The following is a 14281-nucleotide window of genomic DNA, read 5'->3' as shown; positions in this document are numbered from 1 at the left end:
AGGAAGCTTCTGCTCGTGGTGGAAGGCGAAGAGGGAATGTGCATTTCATATGGCAAGAATGAGAGGGGAAGGCAGTGGGGGCATACACTTTTAAACAACCAGATCTTGCAAGAACCCACTCACTATCACAAGGACAGCATCAAGGGGGTGGCGCTAAGCCATTCATGAGAAATTCACAGACATGATCCAATCACCTCCTATCAGGCGCCAACTCCAACACTAGGGGTTACATTTCAATGTGACATTTGGGTGGGGAGAAAAACACAAACTACATCACCTAGCCTATAAGAAATGCTCAAGGAAGTTCTAAACATGCATACATAAGAATGATACTCACTACCATAAAAGAACACATAAATACAGAGGTTCACAGATCCTATAAAGCAAATACGCAATCAAGACTACAAAGCAACCAGCAAACACCACCATGACAGGATCAAACCTCACATATCAATATTAACCTTGAATGTAAGTGGTCTAAATGTACCCACTTAAAAGGCACAGAGTGGCAAGAACCACTTTTTTATTTATTTAAAAAATAAAATAATATTTTACTAAAAAAAAAACAAGACCCAACCTTCTACTAACTTCAAGAGGCCCATCACACATGTAATGACACCTATAGGCCTGAAGTAAAATGATGAAGAAAGACCTATCATGCAAACAGTAAATAGAAGAGCAGGGGTTGCTATTCTTGTATCAGATAAAATAGACTTTAAACCAACAGCAATAAGGACAAAGTTGGGCATTACACAATGATGAAGGATTCAATTCCACAAGACTTACCTATCCTAGATGTATTTGCACCCAACACTGGAGCACCCAGATTCATACAACAAGTACTTCTAGACCTATGAAAAGATTTAGACAGCCACACATTAATAATGGGGGACTTCAACATCCCACTGGCAGTGTTAGATAGACCCTCAAGGCAGAAAACTAACAAAGAAATTCTGGATTTAAATTTGACACCTGACCAACTGGACCTAATAGACATCTATAGAAGAATATTCCACCCAACAACCACAGAATAAACATTCTTCTCATCTGCGTGTGGAACATACTCTAAGATCAACCACATGCTCAAAGACAAAGCAAGTTTCAATAAATGTAAAAAAATTGAAACCACGCAAACATATTTTTGGACCACAGTGGAAAAAATGTTAGAAATCAATACCAAGAGGATTCCTCAAAACCACATAATTTTACATGGAAATTAAACCAACTTGCTCCTGAATGACTTTTGGGTAAACAACAGAAGGTGAAATTAAAAAAAAAAAACTCTTTGAAATAAATAAAGACAGAAACACAACATACCAAAATTTCTGGGATGCAGCAAAAGCAGTGTTAAGAGGCAAGTTTACAGTGCTAAATACCTACATCAAGAAGATAGAAAGATCTCAAATTAACAATCTAACATTGCAACTAGAGGAAGTAGAATAACAAGAACTAATCCCAAAGCTAGTAGTAGAAAATAATTATCTAAAAGCAGAAATAATTGAAATTGAGATTCCAAAATCCATATAAATGTTCAATGAAACAAAAAGTTGGTTTTTTGAAAGGATAAACAGATCAACAGACTGTTAGCAAGATTAACAAAGATAAAAGAGAAGATCCAAATAAGTACAACCAGATATGACAAAGGCAACATTACAACAGATCCCACAGAAATAGAAAAGCTCCTTAGAGACTATTAAGAAGTCTTCTATGCATAGAAACTAGGAAATCTAGAGGAAATAGACAAATTTCTGGAAACATACAATTGCCCAATATTGAATCCAGAAGAAATTGAAACCCTGAAGAGACCAATACTGAGTTCCAAAATCGAACCAGTAATAAAAAAAAACCTACCAACCATAAAAAGCCCTGGACCAGACAGATTCACAGCCAAATTCTACCAGACATACCAATAGTTGGTATTAATCCTACTGGAACTATTCCAAAAACATGAGGAAGGACTCTTCCCTAACTCATTCTATGAAACCCAATCTATGAAACCAGCATAATTCTAACACCAAAATCTGGTAAAGACACACCAAAAACGAAAGCTATAGGCCAATATCTCTGATGAACATAGACACAAAAATGCTCAACAAATAGTAGCAAACTGAATCCAACAGCACATCAAAAAGTTAATAAACCACAATCAAGTAGGCTTCATTCCTGGAATGAAAGGCTGGTTCAACATATGCAAATCAATAAATGCAATTCACCATATAAACAGAATTAAAAACAAAAACCTTATGATCATCTCAACAGATGTAGCAAAAACCTTCAGTAAAATCTAGCAGTCTTTCATGATTAAAAAAAAAACCCTAAACAAATTAGGCATCGAAAGAACATACCTCAAAATAATAAGAGTCATCTATGACAAGCCCACAGCCAACATCATACTGAATGGGCAAAAGCTGGAAGCATTCCTCTTTTGAACTGGAACAGCATAAGGATGTCCATTATCACCACTCTTATTCAACATATTACTGGAGTCCTAGCCAGAGTAATTAGGCAAGAGAAAGAAATAAAACACATCCAAATTGGAAAAGTAGTAGTCAAATTATCTCTTTCCTGATGATATGATTCTATAATTAGAAAACCCTAAAGATGCTGCCAAAAGGCTTCTTGAACTAATAAACGACTCCAGTAAAGTTTTAGGATACAAAATCAATGTGCAAAAATTAGTAGCATTTCTATACACCAACGATATTCAAGCTGAGAGCCAAATCAAGAACACAATCTCATTTACAATAGTTACACATACACAAAATAAAATACCTAGGAAAATATCTAAGGAGGTGAAGGATATCTAAAAGAATTACAAAATACTGCTGAAAGAAATCAGAGCTGACACACACAAATGGAAAAACATTCCATGTTCGTGGATTGGAAGAGTCAATATCATTAAAATGTCCATACTGCCCAAAGCAATCTAGAGATTCAACACTATTCCTATCAAACTACTAACATCATTTTTCACAGAAATTGAAAATACTATTCTAAAATTTATATGGAACCAAAAAAGAGCAGTCCTAAGCAAAAAGAACAAAACTGTAGGCATCACATTACCCAACTTCAAACTACACTACAAGGCTACAAGATGGATTAAAGATTTAAATATAAGACCTAAAACTATAAAAATCCTATAAGAAAACCTAGGATATACTCTGCTGGACATTGGTCTTGGCAAAGAATTTGTGACCAAGTCCTCAAAAGCAATTGCAACAAAAACAAAAATTGACAAGTGAGACCTAATTAAATTAAAGAGCTTGTGCAATGCAAAAGAAACTTTCAACAGAGTAAACAGACAACCAACAGAATGGGAGAATATATCTGTAAACTATGCATCTGACAAAAAACTAATATCAAGAATTGTGATGGCTAATACTGAATGTCAACTTGATTGGATTGAAGGATGCAAAGTATTGGTACTGGGTATATCTGTGAGGGTGTTGACAAAGGAGATTAACATTTGAGTCAGTGGGCTGGGGAAGGCAAACCCACCCTTAATCTGGGTGGGCACCATCTAATCAGCTGCGATCGAATATAAAGCAGGCAGAAAAACATGATGGGTTGAGGCTGGCCTACCCTCACAGCCTACATCTTCCTCCTGTGCTGGATGCTTCCTGCCCTCAAACATCGGACTCCAAATTCTTCAGTTTTGGAACTCAGACTGGCTCTCCTTTCTCCTCAGCCTGCAGACGGCCTATTGTGGGACCTTGTGATCATGTGAGTTAATACTTAATAAACTCCCCTCTATATATATATTCCATTAGTTCTATCCCTCTAGAGAACCCTAATAGAAGAATCTATGAAGAACTAAAAAAAAAAAAGAAGAAAAACAAATAACCCCATTAAAAAGTGAGAAAAGGACATAAACACTTACCAAAAGAAGACATACAAGCAGCCAACAAATAAAAATACTCAACATCACTAATCATCAGAGAAATGCAAATAAAATCACAATGAGATACTATTTCATACCAGCCAGAATGGCTATTACTAAGAAGTCAAAAAATAGTAGATGTTGGCAAGGCTGCGGGGAAAAAGGAATTATACACAGTTGTTGGGAATGTGAGTTCAGCCACTGACGAAAGCAGTTTGAAGACTTCTCAAATAACTAAAAATAGACCCACCATTCAACCCAGCAATCCCATTACTATGTATAAACCCAAAGAAAAATAAATCATTCTACCAAAAAGACACATGACCTCATATCCACCACAGCACTATCCACAATAGCAAAGATGGAATCAACCTGAGTGCCCATTAATGGTGAATTGGATAAAGAAAATGTGGTACATATACAGGATGAAATACTGTATATGTGCAGCCCACGGAGGGCGAGCTGAAGCAGGGTGTGGTGTTGCCTCACCCAGGAAGTGCAAGGGGTAGGGGAACTCCTTCCCCTAGCCAAGGGAAGCCATGAGGGACTATCCTGTGAGGAACGGTGCACTCTGGCCCAGATACTATGCTTTACCCATGGTCTTTGCAACCCACAGACCAGGAGATTCCCTCAGGTGCCTACACCACCAAGGCCCTGGGTTTCAAGCACAAAACTGGGTGGCTGTTTGGGCAGACACTGAGCTAGCTATAGGAGTTTTTTTCCATACCCCAGTGGCGACTGGAATGCCAGTGAGGCAGAACCATTCACTCCCCTGGAAAGGAGGCTGAAGCCAGGGAGGCGAATGGTCTAGCTCAGCGGATCCCACCCCATGGAACCCAGCTAGCTAAGATCCACTGGCTTGAAATTCTCCCTGACAGCACAGCAGTCTGAAGTTGACCTGGGACTCTAGAGCTTGGTGGGGGGAGGGGCATCCACCATTATTGAGGCTTGAGTAGGCGGTTTTTCCCTCACGGTGTAAACAAAGCTGCCAGGAAGTTCAGACTGGGCAGAGCCCACCACAGCTCCACTAGGCCACTGTAGCCAGACTGCCTCTCTAGATTCCTTCTCTCTGGGCAGGGCATCTCTGAAAGAAAGGCAGCAGCCTCCGTCAGGGGCTTATAGATAAAACTCCCATCTCCCTGGGACAGAGCACCTGGGAGAAGGGGCGGCTGTGGGCGCAGCTTCAGCAGACTTAAATGTTCCTGCCTGCCAACTCTGAAGAGAGCAGCGGATCTCCCAGCCAGCGCTCGAGCTCTGCTAAGGGACAGACTGCTTCCTCACGTGGGTCCCTGACCCCCATGCCTCCCAGGGGGGTCAAGAGACACGTCATACAGGAGAGCTCTGGCTGGCATCTGGTGGGTGCCCCTCTGGGACGAAGCTTCCTGAGGGAAAAACAGGCAGCAATCTTTGCTGTTCTGCAGCCTCCGCTGGTGATACCTAGGCAAACAGGGTCTGGAGTGGACCTCCAGCAAACTACAGCAGACTTGCAGCAGAGAAGCCTGACTGTTAGAAGGAAAACTAACAAACAGAAAGGAATAGCATCAACAAAAAGGACATCCACACAGAGACCCCATCCAAAGATCACCAACAGCAAAGACCAAAAGTAGATAAATCCACGAAGATGAGGAAAAAACAGTGCAAAAAGGTTGAAAATTCCAAAAACCAGAACGCCTCTTCTCCTCCAAAGGATCACAACTCCTCGCCAGCAAGGGAACAAAAACTGCAGGGGTTGCAATCCTAGTCTCTGAAAAAAACAGACTTTAAACCAACAAAGATTAAAAAAAAAGACAAAGAAGGGCATTACATAATGGTAAAGGGATCAATGCAACAAGAAGAGCTAACTATCCTAAATACATATGCACCCAATACAGGAGCACCCAGATTCATAAACCAAATTCTTGAGACCTACAAAAAGACTTAGACTCCCACAAAATAATAGTGGGAGACTTTATCACTCCACTGTCAATATTAAAGAGATCAACAAGACAGAAAATTAACAAGGATATTCAGGACTTGAACTCAGCTCTGGACCAAGCAGACCTACTAGACATCTACAGAACTCTCCACCCCAAATTAATAGAATATACATTCTTCTCAGCACCATATTGCATTTATTCCAAAATTGACCACATAATTGGAAGTAAAACACTCCTCACCAATTGCAAAAGAACGGAAATCATAACAAACAGTCTCTCAGACCACAGTGCAATCAAATTAGAACTCAAGATTAAGAAACTCACTCAAAGCCACACAACTACATGGAAACTGAACAACCTGCTCCTGAATAACTACTGGGTAAATAACAAAATTAAGGTAGAAATAAATAAGTTCTTTGAAACCAATGAGAACAAAGGCACAATGTACCAGAATCTCTGGGACACAGCTAAAGCAGTGTTTAGAGGGATATTTGTAGCACTAAATGCCCACAGGAGAAAGTGGGAAAGATCTAAAATCAACACCCTAACATCACAATTAAAAGAACTAGAGCAGCGAGAGCAAACTAACTCAAAAGTTAGCAGAAGACAAGAAATAGCTAAGATCAGAGCAGAAATGAAGGAGATACAGATGTGAAAAACCCTTCAAAATATCAATAAATCCAGGAGCGTTATTTTGAAAAGATGAACAAAATAGATAGACCACTAGCCAGACTAATAAAGAAGAAAATAGAGAAGAATCAAAAAGGCACAATAAAAAACGACAAAGGGGATATCACCACTGATCCCACAGAAATACAAACTACCATCAGAGAATACTGTAAACACCTCTATGCAAATAAATTAGAAAATCTAGAAGAAATGGATAAATGCCTGGACACACACACCCTCCCAAGACTAAACAAGAAGAAGTCGAATCCCTGAATAGACCCATAACAAGTTCTGAAATTGAGGCAGTAATCAATAGCCTACCAACCCAAAAAAGCCCAAAACCAGACGGATTCACAGTCTAATTCTTCTAGAGGTATAAAGAGGAGATGGTACCATTCCTTTTGAAGCTATTCCAAACAACAGACAAAGAGGGACTCCTCTCTAACTCATTTTGCATCATCCTGATACCAAATCCTGGCAGAGACACAAGAAAAAAAGAAAATTCCAGGCCAATATTCCTGACTAACATTGATGTGAAAATCCTCAATAAAATACCAGCAAATCGAATCCAGCAGCACATCAAAAAGCTTATCCACCACGATCAAGTTGGCTTCATCCCTGGGATGCAAGGCTGTTCAACATACACAAATCAATAAACGTAATTCATCATATAAACAGAACCAATGACAAAAACCACAGGATTACCTCAACAGATGCAGAAGAGGCCTTCGACAAAATTCAACAGCGCTTCATCCTAAAAACCCTCAATAAACTAGGTGTTGATAGAACATATCTCAAAATAATAAGAGCCATTTATGACAAACCCACAGCCAATATAATACTGAATGGACAAAAGCTGGAAGCATTCCCTTTGAAAACCGGCACAAGACAAAGATGCCCTCTCTCATCACTCCTATTCAACACAGTAACGGAAGTTCAGGCCAGGGCAATCAGGCAAGAGAAACAAATACAGGGTATTCACATAGGAAGAGAGGAAGTCAAATTGTCTCTGTTTGCAGATGACATGATTGTATATTCAGAAACACCCATCATCTCAGCCCAAAATCTCCTTAAGCTGATAAGTAACTTCAGTGAAGTCTCAGGATACAAAATCAATGTGCAAAAAATCACAAGCATTTCTATACACCAACAACAGACTCTCTAGCCAAATCATGAGTGAACTCCCATTCACAATTGCTACAAAGAGAATAAAATACCTAAGAATACAACTTACAAGGGATGTGAAGGACCTCTTCAAAGAGAACTACAAACCACTGCTCAAGGAAATAAGAGAGGACACAAACAAATGGAAAAACATTCCATGCTCATGGATAGGAAGAATCAATATTGTGAAAATGGCCACACTGTCCAAAGTAATTTATAGATTCAGTGCTATCCCCATCAAACTACCACTGACTTTCTCCACAGAATTCGAAAAAAACTATTTTAAATTTCATATGGAACCAAAAACAGGGCTCGTATATCCAAGACAATCCTAAGCAAAAAGAACAAAGCTGGAGGCATCACGCTACCTGACTTCAAACTATACTGCAAGGCTACAGTAACCAAAACAGCATGATACTGGTACCAAAACACATATATAGACCAATGGAATAGAACAGAGGTCTCAGAAATAACGCCACACATCTACAACCATCTGATCTTTGAAAAACCTGAGAAAAATAAGCAATGGGGAAAGGATTCCCTATTTAATAAATGGTGTTGGGAAAACTGGCTAGCCATATGCAGAAAACTGAAACTGGACCCCTTCCTTACACCTTATACAAAAGTTAACTCAAGGTGGATTAAAGACTTAAATGTAAGACCTAAAACCATAAAAACCCTAGAAGAAAACCTAGACAATACCATTCAGGACATAGGCATGTGCACAGACTTTATGACTAAAACACCAAAAGCAATGGCAACAAAAGCCAAAATTGACAAATGGGATCTAATTAAACTAAAGAGCTTCTGCATAGCAGAAGAAACCATCATCAGAGTGGATAAACAACCCACAAAATGGGAGGAAAATTTTGCAATCTATCCATCTGACAAAGGGCTAATATCCAGAATCCACGAAGAACTTAAACAAATTTACAAGAAAAAACCAACCCCATCAAAAAGTGGGCAAAGGATATGAACAGACACTTTTCAAAAGGAGACATTTATGTGGCCAACAAACATGAAAAAAAGCTAATCATCACTGGTCATTAGAGAAATGCAAATCAAAACCACAACAAGATACTATCTCATGCCAGTTAGAATAGCAATCATTAAAAAGTCAGGAAACAACAGATGCTAGACATGATGTGGAGAAATACGAACGCTTTTACACTGTTAGTGGGACTGTAAATTAGTTCAACCATTGTGGAAGACTGTGTGGCAATTTCTCAAGGATCTAGAACCAGAAATACCATTTGACCCAGGAATCCCATTACTGGGTATATACCCAAAGGATTATAACTCATTCTACTATAAAGACACATGCACACATATGTTTATTGCAGCACTGTTCACAATACCAAAGACTTGGAACCAACCCAAATGCCCATCAATGGGTATATTTCTTTCTGGATAAAGAAAATGTGGCACATATACACCATAGAATACTATGCAGCCATAAAAAAGAATGAGTTCATGTCCTTTGCAGGGACATGGATGAAGCTGGAAACTATCATTCTCAGCAAACTAACACAGGAACAGAAAACCAAACACTGCATGTTCTCACTCGTAAGTGGGAGCTGAACAATAAGAACACATGGACGCCGGGAGGGGAACATCAAACACTGGGGCCTGTTGGGGGACTGGGGAAGGGATAGCATTAGGAGAAATACCTAATGTAGATGACAGGTTGATGGGTGCAGCAAACCACCATGGCACATGTATACCTATGTAACAAACCTGCATGTTCTGCACATGGATCCCAGAACTTAAGGTATAATAATAATAACAAAAAAAAAGAACACCTGGACATTTTTTAGTCAATATTTTTCTTCTCTAAAGAAACTGTATACAAATGCAATTGTGGAAACTAGTTACAAATTGATTAAAGATCATTTTGATTTGTAAATATATTTATTTAATAGAATTTCTTCTTTTTCCAATAACAAAAGATAGAATGCTAAAAAAAAAAAAAGTAGATTAGTGGTTGCCTGAGGCTAGGGGTAAGAATTTGCAGCGTGGCTGCAAATGGGTACAAGGGATCTTCATAAAATGATGAAAACGTTCTGAAATTGGTTTGTGGTTGCATAATTCTGTAAATTTAGTAAAAAATCAGTGAATCTTATAGTATGTAAATTATTTTTCAACAAAACTTCTATAAAAATTAAATTATTTAAATAATTCAATAAACTATATTCCAGGTTAGGTACTGGTCAAGTCAGTAGTCTGCTATGACAGAAAAGTACAGAGTAGCTTATAAAACAGAGATGGTGCAAATCCAGAGATTTCTCTTTTTATGTGTCTAGAAAGCCTGTTTCAAAGCCAAACTCATTATAATGAAAAATCATATATAATGAAGAATGATTATTAATTACACTTAACTTGGTGATTACAATATTTGCAATTACTCTAAGCCATCACAATTTGGTTTATGTAACAAAAAGGAAAAATTCCTGCCTTAACTGACTAAAAGCAGAAAATACCATGGACAAATAAGCACTAGCTAAATCTACATTTTAAAAACAAAAAATGTAAGCAATTCTTCAAATACCCCCTATATGCTGTCAAATCCCACATTTTTAGCTCTATCCTGAAATTGTCTCTTGAATTCCAGACTTGCACGCCAACTGCCTCTTCAGGGTTGCCAACTGGCTATGTAATAGGCATTTATTTCAAATGTAATGACCAACACTGAACTACTGATTTGCTTTCTCCTCTCAATCTTTTCCTATGGTATTGCTCACTTCAGTAAATCATAACTCCATCCTTTTGGCTGAGAGGTTCTAAGTCCTGGAAGTCATTTTTGATTCACTCCTCTTTTCTCTCTCACACTACATCCACATCCAACCCATCAGTAAATACTATGGACACACATTTGAAATGTTTCCAGAATCTGATTATTTCAATCTCTCTCCACTGCAACCACTCTGGTCCCAGTCACCATTATTTCTCATCTGGATTATTTACTGTCTTCTAACTAGTCATTCTGCTTCAGACTATTCTCAACTATGAAGCCAAAGGGATGCTTTTAAAAGTAAAAGTAGCGCTGCTACTCCTCTCTTCAAGACCCTCCAATGGCTTGCAATTTCATTCAGAGTGAAGGCCAAAGTCTTTGCAATGGCCACTGCCTTTTATCCTCTGCATCCCTCTGTCCCATCTCAGTGACTTCATCTATTACTCTTCAGTTGGCTTATTCCATACTAGCTGTACAGCCCTCCTTGCTGTCTTTTGAAAACACCAATCATGACACCATTTCAAGGCTTTTATACTTGCTGTTTCCTCTGTCTGGATTGCTTTTTCCCCAGATAGCCACATGCTTCTTCCTTAATTCTTTCAGGTCTCTGCTCAATTGTCACCTTATCAGCAAGGGCTTCTCCTCCAAGGGACTCTCAGTCATTTTTTTTCCATTGCATTTATTACCATATGACATATTCTTTATCTATTTATTTGTATTTGCTTATTATTTGTCTTCTCCAACTACAATGTAAACTCTACAAAAGCAGGAAATTTGTCTTGTTCACCTCTTTAGTCCCAGCCCATAGAACAATGTCTAGCACAAAGCAGGGGCCCAATAAATATATGCTGAATAAATCAATGAATAAACTCTAGCAAACTAAATTAAATGTTATTCAGAATGACTATTTTAAATTTGTGATTTTGACTTTTTTTTTTTGAGACAGAGTTTCACTCTTGTTGCCCAGGCTGGAGTGCAATGGCATGATCTTGGCTCACTGCAACCTCCCCCTCCCGGGTTCAAGTGATTCTCGTGTCTCAGCCTCCCGAGTAGCTGGAACTACAGGTGCGTGCCACCACACCTGGCTAATTTCTGTATTTTTAGTAGAGAAGGGGTTTCACTGTGTTGGCCAGGCTGGTCTTGAACTCTTGACCTCAAGTGATCCTCCCGTCTTGGCCTCCCAAAGTGCTGGGATTACAGGCGTAATCCACCACGCCTGACCTAAAATACTTTTAAATACTTAGTAGGGCTACTCTACTACTCTTTTCTATTCATGTTCAGATTATTTCTGGCTATTTTCTCATATATATGTAGGTTAATTTTGGAACATTTTGTCAAGTAGTATATGAACAATACTCATTTTTGGCATCTTAACTGAGCTCACATTGAATTTAGAAATTACTTTAAAAAGTATCAATACTTTAAAAAGTATGTATCAATATATTCGCATTATATAGTCTTTCTATCTTATAACAAGATATGCCTTTTCTTTTGGTCCAGTCAATACATTAACCAAAAATATCTGGTTAATATATTCTTTCCAGTCATGACCAGATGGCCATTCTATTTAAGTTTATATATATATCAGGTTGCTTAGGTAATAATTTTTTCAGCTTTGTTAAGGTACAGTGGACAAATTGTGTATGTTTCAAGTATTTAATTTGATATTCTGATATACATTGTGAATGATCATAATCAAGATAATTAATACATCTATCACCTAACATAGTTGCTTTTTCTTTTTTTTGTGGTGAGAACACAGATGTACTGTCTTAGCAAATTTCAAGTATATTATACAGTACTGTTAACTCTAATTAATGCTGTACACTAGATCTCCAGAACTTACTCAACTTGCGTAACTAAAACTTTGTACTCTTTGACCAACATCTCCCCATTTCCTCCTGCCTGTAGCCCCTGGCAACTTCCATTCTACTCTCTGCCTCTGAGGTTGCCCACTTTAGATTGTACATATACATGTTTAATAATCCAGACACAGGCAAGTACCACGTGATCTCACTTATATGTGGAATCTAAAATGAACCTTCAGGTTCATCTGTGTTGTCACAAATGACAGAAATGACAGGATTTCCTTCTTTTTAAAGGCTGACTATGTGGTGTGGGTTTTGTATGTGTCTGTGTATGTTATAAATGTGGTGTGGGTTGTGTGTATGTGTGTGTATTATTTCTTTATACACATACCACATTTTCTTTATCCATTCATCTGTCAACATTTAGGTTGTTTCTATATCTTGACTATTTACTATAATGCTGCAACAAACATGGGAGAACAGATATCTCCTTGACATACTGATTTCATTTCCTTTGGATATATATTCAGAAGTGGGATTGCTTAATCGTATGGTAGTTCTATTTTCAATTTCTTGAGGAGCCTCTATATTGATTTGCCTAATGGCTGTACCAACTTACATTCCTAGCAACAGTGCACAAGGGTTCCCCTTCCTCCACATCCTTGCCAACACTTGTTACATGTTGTCTTTTTGATAGCCATTCTCACAGGTGTGAGTGATATCTCATTAAGGTTTTGATTTGCATATCCCTAATAATTAGTAATGTTAAGCACCTTTTCATCTACTTATTGGCCACTTGTATGTCTTCCTTTGAGAATATCTACTCAGGTCCTTCATGCATTTTTATGCAAGGTTTTGGGGGGTTTTTTTTTTTTTGCTATTGAGTTGTACTTATACATAGTTGGGATATTAACCTCTTATCAGATACATGGTTTGCAAATATTTCCTCCCATTCTGTAAGTTGCCTATGCACTCTGTCGATTGTTTCCTTTGCTGTACAAAAGCTTTTGAGTTTGGTGAATTCCACTTGTCTATTTTTGCTTTTGTTGCCTGACTTTCAGAGTCATATCCAAAAATATTACTGCCCAGACTAAAGCCAAGAAGCTTTTTTTCTATGTTCTCTTCTAGTAGTTTTATGGATTAGGACCTTATATTTAAGTTTTTTAATCCATTTTGAGCTGATTTTTTTATGAGTTGATTTTTGTCTATGGTTTAAGAGTCCATTTTGATCCTTCTGCATGGGACTATCCAGGTTTCCCAGAGTCATTCATTGATGACACTATCCTTTCCCCATTGTGTGTGTTTGGTACCCTTTTGAAGATCAGTTGACTATAAATACATGGATTTATTTCTGGGTTCTCCATTCTTTTCCATTGGTCTGATATGTGCTTTTATGCCAGTTCCATACTGTTTTGATTATTGTAGCTTTGAAATATATTTTGAAATTTAGAAAGTGTGATTTCTCCAGCCTTGTTTTTCTTGCTCAACACTGTTTTATTTGTGGTCTTTTGTGGTCCCACATGAATTTTACGATTGTTTGTTCTATTTCTGTAAAGAATGTCTTTGGGATTTCTATAGGGATCACAGTGAATTTATAGAACACTTTGGGTAGTACAAAAATTATAACAATATTAATTATTCTAATTCATAAATATTGATGTCTTCCATTTATCTGTGTCTTCTAAAATTTCCTTTATTGACGTTTTATAGTTTTCAGTGTACAAGTTTTCAACCTTTTTGTTTAAGGTTATTCCTAAGCATTTTATCCTTTCTGTTGCTGTTGCAAATGGCATTGTTTTCTTAATTTCCTTTTCAGACAGTTGTTTGTGTACAGAAATGCCGCTGGTTTTTGTACATTAATTTTGTATCCTAAAACTATATTGAATTTATTGCAACAGTTCTTTTTTATTGGGCATTAGGGTATTCTACATATATTATCATGTCATCACAAACAGAAATAACCTTACTTTTTTTTTTTTTTTTTTGAGACAGGGTCTTTCTCTGTTGCCCAAGCTGGAATTCAGTGGCATGGTCAAAGCTCACTGTGACCTTGAATTCCTGGGCTCAAGTGATCCTCCTGCCTCAGCCTCCAATGTAGCTAGGACTACAGGTA

At 37.8% G+C, this 14281-nt stretch overlaps 1 protein-coding gene across 16 annotated transcripts in view; it reads right to left on the bottom strand.

Moving 5' to 3' along the window:
• The window catches only part of SPATA7 (spermatogenesis associated 7), a 55071-nt gene that overhangs the window by 22213 nt on the left and 18577 nt on the right, over positions 1-14281 (bottom strand). For 5 of the 16 annotated variants that reach the window (XM_054530366.2, XM_024231681.3, XM_054530368.2 and 2 more), the window contains exon 3: positions 787-851. The exons of the other annotated variants lie outside the window; for them this stretch is intronic. In XM_054530366.2, the coding sequence (XP_054386341.2) occupies positions 787-832 (46 nt within the window). In that variant the 5' untranslated portion in view covers positions 833-851. The remainder of the gene's footprint in view (positions 1-786; positions 852-14281) is intronic. 16 annotated transcript variants of the gene reach the window in all.

The sequence above is a fragment of the Pongo abelii genome, chromosome 15 (genome assembly GCF_028885655.2).
Source record: "Pongo abelii isolate AG06213 chromosome 15, NHGRI_mPonAbe1-v2.0_pri, whole genome shotgun sequence".
Classification (NCBI taxonomy): Eukaryota; Metazoa; Chordata; class Mammalia; order Primates; family Hominidae; genus Pongo; species Pongo abelii.
Note: the sequence above shows the minus strand (reverse complement) of the source record. Positions and strands in the feature narration are given on the sequence as shown.